This window comes from Cervus canadensis, chromosome 7 (assembly GCF_019320065.1).
Source record: "Cervus canadensis isolate Bull #8, Minnesota chromosome 7, ASM1932006v1, whole genome shotgun sequence".
Classification (NCBI taxonomy): Eukaryota; Metazoa; Chordata; class Mammalia; order Artiodactyla; family Cervidae; genus Cervus; species Cervus canadensis.
Window position 1 is genome coordinate 73,659,498 of NC_057392.1, and position 18,678 is coordinate 73,678,175.

General features: G+C 39.1%; 1 protein-coding gene across 1 annotated transcript in view; it reads right to left on the reverse strand.

Annotated features, from left to right (window-relative positions):
• LOC122444958 (EGF-like and EMI domain-containing protein 1) overlaps positions 1 to 18,678 on the reverse strand; it is a 627,705-nt gene that overhangs the window by 543,676 nt on the left and 65,351 nt on the right. The window contains exons 2-4 of the mRNA XM_043473804.1: positions 11,454 to 11,588; positions 8,178 to 8,287; positions 6,538 to 6,642 (exon numbers count right to left, since the gene is read on the reverse strand). Coding sequence (XP_043329739.1) covers positions 6,538 to 6,642; positions 8,178 to 8,287; positions 11,454 to 11,588 — 350 coding nt within the window. The remainder of the gene's footprint in view (positions 1 to 6,537; positions 6,643 to 8,177; positions 8,288 to 11,453; positions 11,589 to 18,678) is intronic.

Below are 18,678 nucleotides of genomic sequence, written 5' to 3' on the forward strand. Positions count from 1 at the left end.
CTGGTTGCTAACACTCGGCCATGCAAAGCATACCTGGAAGGCTATTTTAGTAAAAGCACTGTCAAAGCTTCTATTTTTAAATCAATGTCAGGGTAGTAAACCTTCTGCGTGGATTCCTAATAAGATGTCCCTTTATTATGCTCACAGGAAGTTGTCAACAGTTATTGCTTTACTTTCCTCATAAACGGTCTAGCTGTCCCTTTCCTATACTTGCCTCAATCCTTGTCAATACTGCCATATCCTTCTGTCAAGCTATGTAAAGCAGAATGCAATCGCCTTGACAGGGACTTGCTAGAACCCTGCCGAGGGTTTAAGGCTCTAACTCAGTGCATCTTTATGCAGTGAACAAAATAATACTGAATTTTACACTGTCAGCTCATGTTAAGAATGCCTATTAATTTATCTCCATAATATAACCTGTGTTTCATCTCAGACTATCTCCTAATAATGCTCATTTAGGACTGCAGATTAATAGGCATGTTCAATTAATGATTTTGCATTTTTTCCCAATTAAATCTTCTTCCCCCACTAATTTTATAATTCAATTAAAATAAGCCATCAAGTTTTCTTAGCATGATTTGCTCTTTATAAACCCCCTGCCACTTTTTCCCCATTTTCATTGTTTCAGTAGGCCTACCGCTGAAATGAAGCTGTGGAGATGGAAAATGTTTTCTAAACTTTCTAGATTAGATCACCAGGGCTGCTGTAACAAAGTACCACAAACTGAGCAGTTTAAACAACAGAAATGTATTGTCTCTCAGTTCTAGAGGCTGGAAGCCTGAGATCAAAGTGTCAGCAGGGTTGCTTCTATTTGAGTGCTGGGTGGAAAAATCCTTTCCATGACTCTCTTCTAGCTTCTTGTGGTTGGCTAGCAATCCTTGGCATTCTTTGGATTATTAATGCCTCACCCTGATTTCTGCCCTCATCTTCCCATGGTATTCTCTCTGTGTGCATACCTGTATGTCCAAATTTCCCCTTTTAATCAGTATATATTGGATTAGGGGTCCACCTTACTATCATACTATCACATCTTAACTAATTAAACCTATAACAATCATATTTTTAAATAAGGTCACATTATGAGCTACTGGGGATGAGAATTTCAACGTACAAATTTAGGGTGACACAATTCAACCGGCACCACTTCTCAAATTAAAAATGCTCGTGGGGACAAGCCACTTTAAGGAGATTCTTTGTTCTGATCTCCTATCTGCATAGAAGAGATATATCCAGCATAGAGTTCACTGGGCTCCATGATTGGAACCCACTGGTTGGCAAAATCATACCTGTGACCCAACACCCAAAGTTTGCTCAGATTTCCCACAGAATGGGAAGGAAAGCAACCACAGGTGCCTTTTCCCCTTCACTTACTGCATTTCCCCTACAGATTTTCAGGGAATCTACAATCAATATAAAAAAGTAATGCATTAATTACCATATATTAACACATATATGTGGAATCTAGAAAAATAATACAGATGAACCTATTAACAAGACAGGAACAGAGATGCAGACATAGGGAGAAGACATGTGGATGCAGAGGGGGAAGGAAAGAACAGGACAAATTGGGAGATTATGATAAACATATATACATTACCGTCTGTAAAACAGATAGCCCTTTGGAAACCTGCTATAAACCACAGGAAGCTCAGCTTGGTGCTCTGTGATGACCTAGAGGGATAGGGATGGGGGGATGGGGGGGTGGGTGGGAGGGAGGACCAAGAAGGAGGGGATATACATATGCATATGGCTGAGTCACTTCACTATACACCAAAAACTAAGACAACATTGTAAAGCAATTATATTCCAATAAAATAAGAAGCATTGCCTGGATAATGCCTGCCAACTTACAGATCACACGCATTATCTCATGTGAACCACAAATAACAACCTGGCAGAGACATGATTATGCCAAGTATCACAAAGGGACCATGACTTAAAGGTAACAGGACTAGAACATGGATTCCAGGTGCCCTCCTTCCCAGCTGTTTGACCTCGGACAGGTTTGTATGCTTCAGTTGGGTACAAATATGGACAAACAAGAGTGTTCATAGACTTGTTATAAGGATTAATAATTTGATCCATACAAATTGTTTAGAACTGTGCTTGGCACACGGAAGGTGCACAGGAAAATTAGAGCTCATTATTTTACAAATGATGACAATGAGCTGTAGGGCTATAAAATGTCTTCTCCGAGATATTGCAAATGGTCACTGGTGAGACCCAACCTTCAGCCCAGAACTCCTTGGTTTTCCATGTCAACAGACAGCATTCCAGCAACATTCTATTTTTAAAGTGCCTAAACATCACACTTCGAAGAAAATGAGAGGCCTGGGGACTCTGGTATAGGAATAAAGTACCAACAGTAGAGTTGTATGTTCAAGAAACTCTGCCTAAAGGACTGCCTGCTCAGGGATTGGTTTTCGGGAAGGCAAAGTCCTTGAAGAATCAGCAACCACCTCTGTATGAGGTTCTGGAAAAGCTAGTTTGACTGGACAGAGAAAAGCTAAGGAACTGCTGCCCTGGACATAAGAAAAGCTGTTTTTGCTATGTCCCATGTGCAGCTCTTCTTGAAGCCAAGAGAACTACTTTTATTATTATTATTATCCCTTGAGCTTGCTCTGTTTTTAATATATCTGGGAAATATTCTATCTCCTATGCAAAATTTCATATTATTGTTCTGTCCCTCTTTAAGAATAAGTTGTACTTTGTGTTTTCAAATCTTTTCATAAAACTTCCTTTATTTCTGAGCATTACCTTGAGCAACCCTCTCTTGTTTTCTTTAGGAGAGAACTATCCTCTGTCATAGCATTCACAAGCTATATTAGAATCACTGATTTCCTGGTCTCTACTTCCCATCACACTAAGGATACCACATTTGTTTTGGAATCTGCAGCACTTAGCACACAGACTAGGCGTGAGACATTAATATCTACTAACTGAAAGACTGGCTAGAAGAATGAATGAATGAATATATAAATGAAAGAAATAAGAAGATCTCTGAGCATCTCACTATTAGGCACATTATAATTTAACTTGACCTCTGACCATGGAAAGGGAAGATGGAATAAGTGATGAGGAATAAAAGGAGTGACTCTGTGTGTGATATTAATCAGTTAATGAAGCTCCAAGTTGTTTTGCCTGGATCCATAGAATTAAAAAAGAGAAAATTTAACCACTAGCCATCTAGCTTGATTTGCATGTGTTCAAATCTTCAAAGTATTCCCTTTGATTCCTTTAATCAATAGCTATTTTAGAAAGCTCTTCATTACTTCCTAATTGTCCAAATTCATTTTCTTCATTTTTCCTTATTAAAGGCAGATTTTTCAAATGAGTTAAGTAGATCAGCAATTTTAGAATCATTATCAACTTCAAGCATTTCTCTCAGTTATTAGCATGTCCCTTCTCTCTCTGGACTAGATTCTTTTCTCCATTTTTAAAAGGCCCATCTGGCTCATTTTATTGACTTATTTTTCCCATACATATCAAGTAAAGTCAACTTTACTTTATCCTATACTGAGAGCAATCCATGTTTACAATAATTCTGATCCTAGATATTTTATCAGACATCTTGTTTTAGATGAAGATGCAAGTGATTCTCCATTTGTTACCATGTCAAAAAATAAGTAAATAATTAGCACTCATCTAGGTTTCAATCCATCCCAACCAAATAAGCTTATAAAGTCATTGCCATGGCCCACAAAACATTTCACAAATAATTTAAATGAATATTTTGATCCTTAAGTACATTATAATTTAAAAAAACACATATTCATTGAATCCAACAATCCCACTGCTGGGAATCTGTTTCACAGAATTAAAAGCATCATACTATTGCAGCACTGATGTTGTGTCAAAAAGCTGGAAACAAAATGAACGCCCATCAATATACATGGGTGGCTGTAAATTTTACGGCATATCAATACCATGGAATGTTATGCAACTGTTTGTATATGTTTCCATATGTGCAGAGAAATATAGAAAAGAGTATTGAGAAGATTGTTACTAGGGAGGAGAGAGAATACTGGATGAGAAGAGCAAAGAAGAAAAAGTAATTAAGAAAAAAAGGGGGGCATTTGTGATAAAACCATTATATGAGAGACAATCTCATCTATGTAAAATTCCATATGTTATATGAATATGATTAAATACACATAAAAGGATAACCACATGATTTTCTGAGGGCAACAGGACTATAGATTTTTACTTTCTTATATTGTATAAACTTCTAATTTTTAATAATTAAAACATTTTAAATTTGAATTATTTTTATCATTTGAATCACTATATAATTTGAAAAACATCAAATTAATTTTCATTTTGATATATATAATATATCTAGAGGGAGAGAGAGTAATGCCTATCAGACCAAGGTTTATATACTCATAATTCAGAACTCAAATCCAGCCACTGGACAAGAGATTGGCTTCAAGCAATACTTCCAAACTAAAATCCACCTGATTGAGAGAATATATATATATATCTTATCAATTATACTCTTCTTAAAACAATCTTTTCTAATTTTCATTTTTAATCTACTCTCAAGATTCATCTAATGTACTAACTGTATTCTTAACTGTATTCTCCACTTGTCTCACCAAATATTTGATTTCCTAGAAAGTCTTCAAAATTCCTCCATCAAACTCCTAAATTTCTATACTTTATGATATCTTATTTTGCTGGATGAAATGTGAAATCATGTAGGAGATTCCTGAACTTCTACTTCAGGATATATATCCCTTGGGGTTCATCAATTTTTCTTTTTACATTCAACAGGAGTTCTACAGTGAGAGATGAAACACTGTCAAAATCTATAGGTAAACACACTTGGACAACAGTACTTAAAAGAGCAATGCAGAATCCTAAATGGTATTTTGTGTGGTCCACCTTTCCTCATGACTTCCGAAACTTTCTGTATAAAAACAAACTTGTGAAAATATATACTTATTCTGCATGTGTTTAAAATTATCCAGTACTTTCACCAACTCCAAACAAAAGAATACAAAATCTAGATATCTGAATTTCAAAAAGCATTATAATTACTTTGGTAAATAAAAGTTGTTAAGAAATTGGAATAATCAAAATATTCAAGTACTAATGTAGAAAAATAAAGAATAAATTAATCCAGGTGTAATTTTGAGGCTATTATCATTGCCATATGTCCCTTTGATTACCTTTCTCCTCAGGGACTTGATGTTTTGCAAAATTTAGTCTACCAAAACACATGAATTAATAAAGTAATAATTGATTTTTAAATTTTTTAATGAATCAATGACATGTGTAATTGCCCATCACAGATAATGATCAAGATGAGGAAACCAGTGTGGCACAGACAGTTCAAGCAAAGTGTTTACAGGCAAATAATTTGGTCTCATGGAACAATGTATAGTTTCTGTTACCATCTTGAAATTAATGGAAATGACTGAAGACACTCTCCAGAGCTCAGACCTCTGTTTTGAAATCAGTGTTCCATAGTCAAAGAATCAATTGGGATAGAAAATCAGCTTTATTTTAATTTGCAATTTTAAAGAATAAGGAAACAACCTAGAGAAGAATATCAAGATTAATTTACAAGCAGAATAGCTTTGAGGTGCCCAGGAAAAAATGTGAGCCGGGACCTTATGCCAAGGGCAGAGGAGACAAATGAATATGAGTGACAAGCTCTCAGCAACCTTCCAACTTCAATGACAAAGATTCAAGTAATGGATAAGAGAAGGCAAACGTATCAGCAGAAGATAATGAAGACAACATTTTTGTTCACTTTTTATACCTATTTCTTTAACTTCTATATGATAGGTTTGGTTTTGTTTTCCCTGCCTTGAAAAGATAAATGCAGATGCATTCACATCCTCCAGAGACTAGAATCAGATGATCAAGTCAAAACAAATCCTTCTGAAAGCATCCAATCTCATAGCAGATGCAGTAAAAGACACATCATTGGCCATTTTGAGAATTTCCTGCCCAAGAAACATCTTAAACACACATGTCCAAAATTGACAGTTGATTATGCTCCAACCTTGAAAACTAGGTTACCAAGTTTTGACACATTGAGAATCATGCAAGTGTCAGGTTTTTTGTGCTTTTTTTTTTTTAACAAAACAAAGGATTTAAAAATAGTAAATATCACATCATGCTGAATTTGTCTTAATCCTCACTTTTTTCATTCACAAATCACATAAATCTCACAGAATACTGTACCAGTACTTTCAAACCATGACTCCATTAAAGATTTAACATCTGAAGTCAGAAAGAGGTTTTCTTATTAAGCTGCCATTTCCTTTACAAAATAGACTATTTTGTACTTAGTGCTACCCTTTGAACTCTTATAGTGAATAATTAAAACTAAACTGCAGAGCATAATTTTCAATGCTGAGTACACTGTAGGTTGTAGGTTTTTGCTTAGTGGCTGATTTCAAATGCTCACCAATCCCCAGAGGGATAACCCTGCCATTAGTTTGAATAGACAAAATTGGCTGGCCCCTAAAAGCAAGGCAGACAGCTCCAAATCATAATAAAATGGTCTTGTTGGCAACTCACCATATTGACAGTGGGGTCCCTGAAAACCCTCCAAACACTGGCACCGCTGGACTTCACCCTCTGAGCATCTCTTCCCATGGACACAAGTCCCCACTTCAGAGACAGCTAAAAGAAAGGTAGACAAGAAGGCCGGAGAGAACAGAGTATAGGGAAGGAAAGAAAATCTTCAGTGTAAGCATCAAGTTGCTAATATAGACACCATCTAGATGTTTCTACCAGCCCCTCCATAGCCTCTCCATGGAAAACAGTTTTTTCATTACCAATTAAGGCCATTGCCTTCTGAAGCCTTGTAGAAGTCTATACATGGTAACATCTGTATCACTTTGAAGCTCCTAGAAATGCCCCACCCCAGACCTACTGAAACAGAATCCATACCTTAACAAGGTACTAGCTGATTTGTATTCAGATTCAAGTTTGAGTAGTAATGGCCTTTATGGGAAACAAATTTTTTAAAGAGTGGATATATGTATATGTATAACTAATTCAGTTTGCTGTATACCTAAAACTAACACAGCATTGTAAATCAACTCCACTCCAATAAAAACTAAAGGAAAAAAAAAAGAGTAGCACTAGTCTAAAGGAACTCCATGAAGATGGCTGTGTAACCCAAGCAAATCTAAAACACAAGCAAGAAATACAAATACTTACCAGAGGCAAAGGACTGTGCTAGGTGCCACACAAGATAAAGAATTCATCTCACAGTCATTAATTTCCAGGAGTCTCTAATATAGTTGAGATGACATGTGGGCAGATATATTTACTGAGCTTAAGCTACTCATCTTCAGTGTCCTAGCACTGCATGCAAATACAATGACCCCCAGTGGACCCCTCAACCCTAAGCCTGCTTAATATGGGAAGCCTGAGGCAACTTCACCAAAATCGTTCAAGAGCAGAAAGCATGCTGGGGAAGGGAGCAGGGTGCCGACAAACTCCCAAAAGTGCAGGATAACAGAAGAGATGAATGGTTGTGCTGTGGTCTGCATTGATTGCAACACACTGAAGCATTTTAAGTGACTTGGCAATAACCATAAACACATAGGTAACGGAGTTACTAAACAGATTCATTTCTCTAGTGTGAATGAACTATATAACGCTACTAGTTTCACTGCTCAAGGGCTGTCAGATAGATACCAAAGGTCCTGGAATACTCTCACCAGAGGTTTGTGAAAGGACTGCATACCTCATCTTAAAAAGTAAACTGCCTCCCTAGTTCTGCAATTAATCATGACAAGTACAAGTCAAGAAATCCCATTTAGATTTCCCTCTGGACTTTTGAATCAGCCATGGATTACAAATTTGATGATATGGGAAAGGGGCAAACAGCAAAGGGAGATGGAAGCTTACTAGGTGTAACCTGTCTGGCTTTAAATAAACTGCCTTTTACATAAAGAGACAGAATATAAAGCAGCAGTTCTGTGGGTCCTGAGTTCTGACCTATCGTTAGCAACGCTTAACAGAAAGGCTTTCTGCACATTTCTGTACATGCCATGTCTGCATCTTCAGTCCAAAGAGATGCTCTGAATCTGTGGTGAGTCTAAAGATGCCTAAAGCTTGACAGGCATGATATGATTGAAGCCCAAAACAGAGTGAGACCATTACTTCTAGCGACAGAGAGTTAGACAGGAAGAATTATAACTTACAGCATAGGCAGCCAGGCTCCTTGTCCCACCGGCTGCAACCAGGGCAGCACTTGTAGACGGTTTGCTGCTCCAGGCTGTATGCCTGTCTGTAGATGGTGTAGTATCGGGTCCTAAGGAATAAGAACGAGACTGATCCTATTTTCCTCTTAAGGTAATGCTTCGTCTTAAGGCCAGAGCTGTCACCTTAAACCCACTACCAAATTCTCCCTGCAATCCAAATCCTGACATTTATACATACACACACACACACACACACACACACACACACACACATAATTTGTATGCATTATACATGCACACACACACACCTCACTAAATACATACCCAAGATTCAATGTAGATACAGGTTATTGAAAACTAAGAGGGGCTACAAGTCCTGTGGTATAAACTACCCTAAGGGTTACTGAAGCTATCAAAAATGGAACCCACGACTATGAAGAGAATAATGAAATCCAGAAGGATAATAAGTCACATGCTTTCAATTTGACAGTGAAGTCCCCACATCATGGGTCCCATGATAGTGTGCATTCTGACCAGTGGTGACATCACCCACAAGCAGGGGACAATTGGTTCTTGGGTAGGAGGGGTGAGAAAAATCTTAGTAATACAATGGTCTGTGGTCCTCCACGTGAGCATAGAACAGAAACAAGCATATCTGTGATATTGAACCTTCACTGGGAAGGGGGACAATTACTAAAATAAAAAGAAAAAGTTTATAAAGTCTCCTGGTGGGGGGGAGGGCAATAATGAACAAAAGATTGAACAATGAACAAAATAATGAACAAAACGCTACACTATTTCTGCTGACCTCTTAATAGACCATTATACCACAATTGGTGATGGACAGGGAGGCCTGGCATGCTACAGTCCTTGGGGTCGCAAAGAGTCGATCATGATTGGGCCACTGAACCGAACTAACTGAACCATAATATCACTAACCCAGATAACTTCCTTCCTATCAAATTGATGTCTTATTTATTCTTTATCCCCAAAGTATTATCTTGTCTTCCTCTCACTTACCTATCCTCATATCCCCAGCACAAATCACCTTCATGCACCTGTGTGCTCATTTGCTTCACTCACGTCTGACTCTTTGCAGCCCCATGGGCTGTAGCCCGCCAGGCTCCTCTGTCCATGGGATTTTCCTGGCAAGAATACTAGAGTGGGTTGCCACACTCTCCTTAAGGGGATCTTCCCAACCCAAGGATCGAACCCATGTCTCCTGCATTTTAGATGGATTCTTTGCCACTGAGCCACTAAGGAAGCCCAATCCCCTTCATATTCAAAGCCAATTTCAAGTTTCACTTCCTCCAATTTCTCTTTTTGCATCATGTCAATGTACAGTGTTCCTTCTCCTCTCTTGAAAATAGGATTTAATGTCATCATTTTTATAATACTTGACTATTCACCATCTTGAAGAAAGAATAGAAAGAAAGAAAGTAAAGTCACTTAGTCGTATCTGACTCTTTGTGACCCCATGGACTGTAACCTATCAGGCTCCTCTGACCATGGGATTTTCCAGGCAAGAATACTAGAGTGGGTTGTCATTCCCTTCTTCAGGGGAACTTCCCGACCCAGGGATCGAACCCAGGTCTCCTGCACTGCAGGCAGACACTTTACTTTACTTTCTTTCTTTCTTTCTTTTTATGACACTTGATTATTCACCATCTTAAAGTGTCCCCTAATATTTTTGGAGGTGCATCTCTCTTATAGGGATATAAGTATACATTTGTTTACTTACATACAAACAAAAGGGATGTTAGTTTGGCATGCCACAACTCCAAACTCAGTTTCATAAATACTTGCTGAATAAAGGAATGCATAAAACTATTAAGCTCTTGAAAATAAACATAAAACATGTTTTATTTATTCATGTTTGCTTTCCCAAATCTGAATGTCTATGTGGTAGCAGATTTTCTTCGGTTTGGACTAATATCAACAAGAGTTAAACCTCATGGAAGTGAAAAAAAAGTGAAAGTTTTAGTCACTCAGCCCTGTCTGACTCCTTTTGACCTGATGAACTGTAGCCTGCCAGGCTCCTCTGTCCATGGAATACTATAGGCAAGAATATTGGCGTTGGTAGCCATTCCCTTCTTCAGAGGATCTTCCCACCCCAGGGATCAAACCCAGGTCTCTTGCATTGCAGGCAGATTCTTTACCGTCTGAGCCCCCAGGGAAGATAACTTCATGGAAGGGATGCCACATATCTAACCGAAAAGCCATTTTCAAAAGCGGGTACTCAAATATCTACTGTGTACCAAGCATCGTGACACATGTGTTAAATACATTTTTAGTTAACCCTTGTAATATCCATGTACAGTATTATTTTTCTAACTTTACAGACTACAGAACAGAAAAAGTAGAAACTTTTTCAGTGTCATACAGCTAGTAAAAGCCAGAAGCTTTTTCTGATTTAAATTAATTTAAAGGTCCTGAGTATAGACCAAAAAAATAAAAACCACTATTCACACACAATGTATATGTAAATATCCACAATTATAAATGATTTAGTCTTATTAAATCTAGTCTTATGCTACCAGTGTTCTGCCATTTATGTACAGTGGCAAATGTCCTTATTTACACATGCCATCAATTTTCTTTAAGCAACACTAGTGATATTAGTAATAATAAATTCATTAATCTAAAGTTATATTTTTTAACTTTGTTTCCTGAATTCAGACAAAATTGATTCATTTACGTAAAACTTGAACCCCTTAGCAACTACCTAAGAAATGCTTAGATATTTTATAAATCTACTTTAAAAAGTCCCTATGAAGTCTTCACGCATAGAAAAAACACATACCGGCTTTTCCTCTCCTCTCCCAGGCAGCCGAGTTAATCCTAATTCAAAGACCATAATGAAGTTAAAGAAGTTCTAGGTTTCAAAGTGTTACAAGAGAACCAGGGGCAGGTCAGATGGTAGTTCAAAATCGTACCTGCCTTGGATCCAAGTTACACTGAATTTAGCAAACTAACACAATATTTCTTGTTTCTCTCAGCCTTCTGGTCCACGGCTTTCAGTGTCTATCCTGTCAAAAAGTAAAATTAATGGCATCTAACCTAAATACCTCACACATAAATGAGGCTTGAACTAAAGTAATAATATATTCTGTTTCTGAAGGAAAATATATAACCTTAAAGTTCCTCATGGGCATATCTTATGCTGGTTTATTTATATAATTATTTTCTAAAATTTATTGGATGCAATCTTTAGATGCAGTTGAGGCTTTGGCTTTGACTTTTAGAAACAAAGACAAAATAGCGGAACACCTTTACCTTCTTTCATAACCCACACACCACCGTGGGCTGGTGCAACGCTGTTTCCAGATCTTGATGGTGTGCGTGAATGCTTGGACACACGGCTGTCGTAGTCCCACCACAGTCAGCTGCTCTTCTTCGCAAACATTTGGCCTTGAGAAAAAAAAAAGAATAGTAATGCAATAAAAATAGATTACATCTTTATGTTTTATTCATGAATCATTTGTTCCTTCATTTTCCACAAAAAGCTTGTGGTGACTTACATAAAGTGAGAAAGAAAAATACAGGCGAAGTAGAAAAAAAAAAAAAACAGACTCAAGAAAAAGAAAAATCAGAATAGATTTTAAAAAACAAGGAGAAATTTAGAAGACAAATGTGAAAGTCCTAAGTTCCCATGTACTTGAGAAAACTGAGCTGAAAATTAAGTTCTAAGCTCTTTGGTAGCCAAAATGTATAAAGAAACACAAGTCCAGGATTCTCAATATCCATGAAGAAAAAAACAGGCTGATTCAACAAAAGGAGTTAAATTTTTCCTGGAAATTATTCTTGAGCACTATTTTCCATCGGCATGCTTAGTTAATTAAGTTTCACCCATAACATTGGGTTGGCCAAAAAGTCAGGTTTTACTATAAGATGGTATGGGAAAAACCCAAGCGACACTTTTGGGCAACCCAATACTTCTTTAAAGCAAATACTTTTCAACCAGCACAATTATATCAACATTTCCTTATAGAAAGCTTATACAAACATATAAGATTTCAGACATATTATCTTTAATTTTTAAATGTCTGGGGATAGATAAAACTCAGGGCTTCCTAAGTGGCACTAGTGGTAAAGAACCCGCCTGCCAATGCAGGAGACATAAGAGACGCGGGTTCAATCCCTGAGTCAGGAAGATCCCCTGGAGGAGGGCATGGCAACCCACTCCAGTATTCTTGCCTGGAGAATCCCATGGACAGAGGAGCCTGGAGGACAGCAGTCCATGGGGTCACAAGGAGTCCGACATGACAGAGGTGACTGAGCACAGCACATAGATAACACTCATCACCTAGAGGGCCAGAATTAAATTCTTTTGTAATTTGAGGCATGCTTCACTTAGTGATGAATGATTTACTAGTGCATAACAATTGCTTGGCTTTTGAAAACAATACTAATTATAACAGCCATCTGACCAAACACTCATACTTCTCCTGCACTCAAATCACCGGTACACCATACATGAACCTCCTGAGGGTCAGGCTTTGATGTTCTTTTTTATGAGTCATGAAACTCATAGTCTAGCCAACTCTACATACTCATAATCTGCTGAAAATAGAAATGGTTCCCGATTCAGGACTCCAGTCTGCGTCTCTAAACAGCTCTGTGAACCTGTCTAGTGATAACGCTGATAACAATACCTAATATACTGCCTGCACTAAAATCAGTTACCTCACCCTCCACAGCTGCAGCCCCTTTTTGTAATCACTTCATTCCGGGGCTCTGACTAAATCTCACCTTCTGGTTTCACTTACAGTCCAATTCTCACTTCCAGATATACTTTTGAAAGGTGATTTTGGGGACTGTTAACATTACCTAAATGAAATAAAATTTGTGTTGAATGTTATTTATGAGTTTGTATAGCACATCTTAGTGCTATAGGTAAATACTGTAATAAAACATTTTATAAATGTAAAAACTACACATAAATGAAGCATCCATAAAATCCTCAAGAATTGGGCAGTGGGACTAAAGAAAACCTTAGCTTTTAAAAATGCCATGTTAGGCCTTCCCTGGTGGCTCAGTGGTAAAGAATCTGTCTGCCAATGCAATAGACACACATCCGATCCCTTTCCAGGAAGATCCCATATACCGTGGAGCAACTAAGCCCAAGCACCACAACTACTGAGCCCACGCTCAAGCCTGGGAACTACAACTATTGAGGCCATGTGCTGCAATTGCTGAAGCCCAAGTGCCTTAGAGCACGTGCTCCAAAACAAGAGGAGTCACCGCAATAAGTCCACCCACCACAACTAAAGTGTAGTCCTCGCTCGCCACACCTACAGAAAAAAAGCCTGCACACCAAGGAATACCCAGAACAATCAGAAATAAGTAAATAAAGAAATCATTTTGAATGTCATATTAGATTGTCCTATATCTTCACCTTTATGTGGACTTATGTGTTTGAGGGGAGCAGACTAGCCCCGTTAGAATGAGTTCACCAAACATTTACTTAATCTGTCCATAATTTGAAATTTTACACCTCATACAGTCTTGAACTCTATTTTATAACCTATTTTTTAAATCTATTATTCCATTCATCCAGCCCCCGACCCAGCTAGTCACTCATCCATTCAACAAATACTGCAGCCTACATGTGCCCTACAGAAGCATTGCCCTACCCCAACCTCCCCCCTTCCACCACCCAACCCCCACCGCCCACCACCAAGGATTTCAGTATAAGTAGTTTCTTTGGAAAGTGAAGAAAACACCAGTGAGGAAGTGATGAAATGAGACAAGGAAGGAGAGTTAGCCAAGAAAGAAAGATATATTGTCAAGCCAGGCAACACTAGCTGCTGAGCTCCCCAAGGCAGGAAGGAGCCTGGGTATTCATACACTAAATTCCTATCAGCGCTTGGTTGAGAGCTACATCTTCTCCAGCATTTCAGGCAGAAGCCCAGGTAGGCAGAGTCTGCTTCCAGAAGCCAAGTCTTCAGACAAAGAAATGCAAATACTGGCATTGGAGGCATGGCAGGTATGCAGTGATAAAGGAGAGGGACAAGGGTGCTGCGCGGACACTTTCAGCTGCAGGCGGTACGAATGAAAGAAAGTCCACGGTCCCTCTGCACTGACCATCTAAGTAGAAAGGAGAGTAAATAAAAACCCTTAAAAAATACAAACGGTGGACTGCTAAGATGGAAACAATCAGGGGACTGAAAAAGAGAAGGGAATTCTTACTAAGACTCATTGATTAGGAAAGGTCTCACTGAAGAGGTGACATTGTGGCCTGAAAGGGTGAAGAGACACCAGGACAACCAGGGGATGCCATTCAGGCAGAAAGAAGGAGAATGAACTGTGACTCTAAAAGGGGGAAACACTTGGCCTCCAGAGATCTGAAAGGAGGCCAAATTGACTCAATTGACGAGATGTTCTGTAGCGCAAATGGGACCTTTCAGGCTGAGGGGTTCTGATTTTATTCTCAGGGCACTGGAAGCCACAGAGAGTTTTAGAATTTTGATTTTTGGTCTCTTTTTTACTACAGACAGGATCTGGAGATGGATCTGTGATTCTCTCTGACACCCAGGTCCCCTCTTTGATAATGACTTAGATTATATCTGCTCTTGGGCACTACAAGTAACAAGTCAGCCCAATCCAGCAAATGACCCACAAGTCCCAGTAATCTACCAAACCTTCCTTGAGGTTTTCCTGATTCCTACAAAGAAGCCCCCAAGGAAACTCTGTACCTTCAGAAGACCCAAACCTAGCAGCACCAGTGAACAAGAAAAGGCATAGCACAAACTTTATGCATCACAAAGAAAATGTATTAGTCTAAAGTCTCTAGAAAATTATATGTAATTCAGGTCGTCACCAAATAACCTCTCTAACATCATAAGAAACATCAGTGTGACTTCAGAACTTCATGTTATATATAGTTTCACATGTCACAGCTAGAGAGCAACATACCTTTGGTTGAGATGAAATTTTATTTTAGGTTAACTCATAGTAGAGAATGTTTGGTAAAGCAACATCATTTCCTGATGCCCCTAAAGATGTGATTAAATAAAATCAGTCACTTGGGACTTTCCTGGTGGAGCAGTGGATAAAAATTCTCCTGCCAGTGCAAGGGGACACGGGTTCGATCCCTGGTCTAGGAAGATTCCACATGTCATGGAGCAACTAAGCCCAAAAGTCACAACTTCTAAGCCTGTGTGCTGCAACTACTGAAGCCCAAGAGTATAGAGCCTGTGGTCTGCAGCAAAAGAAGCCACCTCCACGAGAAGCCCTTGCACAGCAGTGATAAAGTGCCCTCACTTGCTGCAATTAGAGAAAGTCCTCACAGCAACAAAGACCTCCTAGTGCAACAAAATAAATAAACAAATAATTTTTCTAAAAAAAATCAGTCACTTGGTTATCCTGCAGGTGTTCTGAGTATATTTCAATTTGAAAAAATTATGCTCCTTTCTTAAGGACAAAAGTCATAAACGCTAACTGTATAGAAGCCTGAACAATGAACAAATACAGAAAGTTAAGTTTGTCCCTGAACATGCTACCAGATGTAACCACTGCTAGTAAAATGACAGATTCATATCCAATTCTTTCTGGGAGCATACAAACATATTTTCGTATAAATGGAATCATAATCTACTATTTTTTTAATTATGTAAAAAATAGTTTTAACTTAGCAAATAACATGGTATGAATATTTTTCCTTTTTGAAATTTGTAGCATTACTTTAATCCTTTTTTTGTAGAGTATGAACTTAGAATAATATAGGAGAAATAATTCAGCCAACATCCTATTAATAGATATACAGTTGTTTCTAATAGTTTGTGACTATAAACAACTCTGATGTCAGTTGCCCTATAGAAACAACTGAATTAAAGATTAATCTTTTTCTTATATCTCCCTATGAAATATTTGTTTTTCTCTGAGTTGTTTCAGTTCAGGATTTTTTTAGTCTCTCCTGTGTTTTCAGTTCAGTTCAGTCACTCAGTTATGTCCGACTCTTTGCAACCCCATGGACTGCAGAACACCAGGCTTCCCTGTCCATCGCCAACTCCTAGAGCTTACTCAAACTCATGTTCATTGCATCGGTGATGCCATACAACCATCTCATCCTCTATCATCCCCTTTTCCTCCCAACATCAATCTTTCCCAGCATTAGGGTTTTTTCCAATGAGTCAATTCTTTGTATCAGATGGCCAAAGTACTGGAGTTTCAGTTTCAGCATCAGTCCTTCCAATGAATATTCAGGACTGATTTCCTTTAAGATTGACTAGTTGGATCTCCTTGCAGTCCAAGGGACTCTCAAGAGTCTTCTCCAACACCATAGTTCAAAAGCATCAATTCTTTGGCGCTCAGTTTTCCTTATAGTCCACCTCTCTTCTTCAAATAGCAGTTATCAGTGCTTGACTACATTTTAAGCATGAAGAACTAGAAGCTGATTGGGAGTTCTGTGTGATAGAAAGGGCTTACAATTGGTGAGCTCACTGTTAGATGATTAGGGGTGAACCTAATGGATGTCCCTATATGGAAATCTGATTTTTTAGGGCCATTCCATTTTTCAGAAAAGTAGCTCCAATTTCCTGCCATGGAAGCAGACAGCCTATGGCTCTGCTTCAGGACCAGAAAGCAGAAGGGATTCCTGCTGTTCTTACCCCATCTCCACCCTTAGGCAGTACGAGTCTGCACCCCTAGTGAAGCTTCTCTGCTTTGTCTTCTTCACTGGAGAGATTCCAGTCTCTCCCTTTCTCTCTCTTTCCCTCGTGAGTGGGAGTAGAGCATGGTATTTATACAGCTCTACAGTTTGGAGAAAGGAACCTGGGAATTCCATCAGGTCCACCAGACTGAATTTACATTCAGTCTTTCAAACAACTCTCTGCCTCCATCCCCACACATCGTCCCCTGTGCACTGCTTACCTCCACTCTAAATGCTTAATGCCGAACCTCTCTGGGATTCCCTGTGAAAGGACCAACAACCTGTCAGAATGGCATAAAGATTACATCAAAGTAAAAATACCTGACCTACAGGTCCAGAAAGAAATCTTTCCTGAACTTCTAACTGACTAAAGTTGAGATATACCAGAATCGCCTGCCCCAAGTACCCCTCCCAACCTCCTCACCACCACTCCAGGGAAGTCTCCAGTCAGGAGGTCAACTGATCTTGGGCAGTGGGACATTTCAAAGCCAATCTGTATAAACAAACTTCATCAGAACCTTCCATCCTTTGAAGCCCTGCTGCTGCTGCTAAGGCGCTTCAGTCGTGTCCGACTCTGTGCAACCCCATAGACAGCAGCCCACCAGGCTCCTCTGTCCCTGGGATTCTCCAGGCAAGAACACTGGAGTGGGCTCCCATTTCCTTCTCCATCTGAAGCCCTAAACCGCCTTAATAAGCTACTAAGTAAATCCTTACTAGTATGCATCCCAAGTTGTTCAAGGAGCTACTCCCTATAGTGTACTCTTGCATACAGGAATAATGAATTTTTCTCCTGCTAATCTTCTAGGATATTAATGTTCAAAGCCCAGATGATAAAGGAAAAGATTTTCCTCCCAACAGTTTTGCAACAAGGATTGAATGATTAGAAATCCTTGGTCACTTTGGATTCTGCAGTTGAACTCTTGGGAGCAAAAGTGACAAGAGTTTCTCATCTTTTTAGAAAGGAATTTTCCAAATTTAGATTCACAAGAGAAAATGTTTTGGTTAGGATTACTCTTGTTCTTTTGCTTCCCTGGTGGCTCAGCTAGTAAAGAATCCACCTGCAATGCAGAAGATGCAAAAGATGCAGGTACAACCCCTGGGTTGGGAAGATCCCCTGGAGAAGGAAATGGAATACTGGAAACCCACTCCAGTATTTTTGCCTGGGAAATCCCATGGACAGAGAAGCCTAGAGGGCCACAGTCCATGGGGTCACAACAGAGTTAGACACAACCGAGAGTGCATGCACATGGGCGCATGCACACAGACACACACACAGATTTGTTCTCTGGGTATTGTGACTCTTGGTTTGGATCTTCCAAGGGTCTTTTGTCACTGCCTTTTGTGTTGTTGTCTTAAAGTGTGGGACTTCTCAGGTGACGCTAGTGGTAAAGAATCTGCCTGCCAATGCAGGAGACATAAGAGAAGCTGGTTCGATCCCTGGGTTGGGAAGATCCCCTGGAGAAGGACATGGCAATCCACTCCAGTATTCTTGCCTGGAAAATCCCATGGACAGAGGAGCCTGGCAGGCTACAGTCCATAGCATCACAAAGAGTCGGACACAACTGAAGTGATTTAGCACGGACACGTGCACATCTCAAAGTGTTGCTTGTCCTAAGAAGGACAGTCACAGCAAAGAACACAGATAAAGGTTCCATAAGCCTGTTTGAGCCAACCTCATAGACTGGTGAGTTTGCAGCTCTCACTGGAGCAGTATCTGCTTGGACAAATTTGCTGTGAGTCACCCAATAAAACCAGGTAAGTCTTTCCTTCTATCTCAATTTTGTGTCCTAAGAGGTTGACTTGGAACCAAAGAGAGAACTGAGACATGAGGTACACTAGCAAAACTTC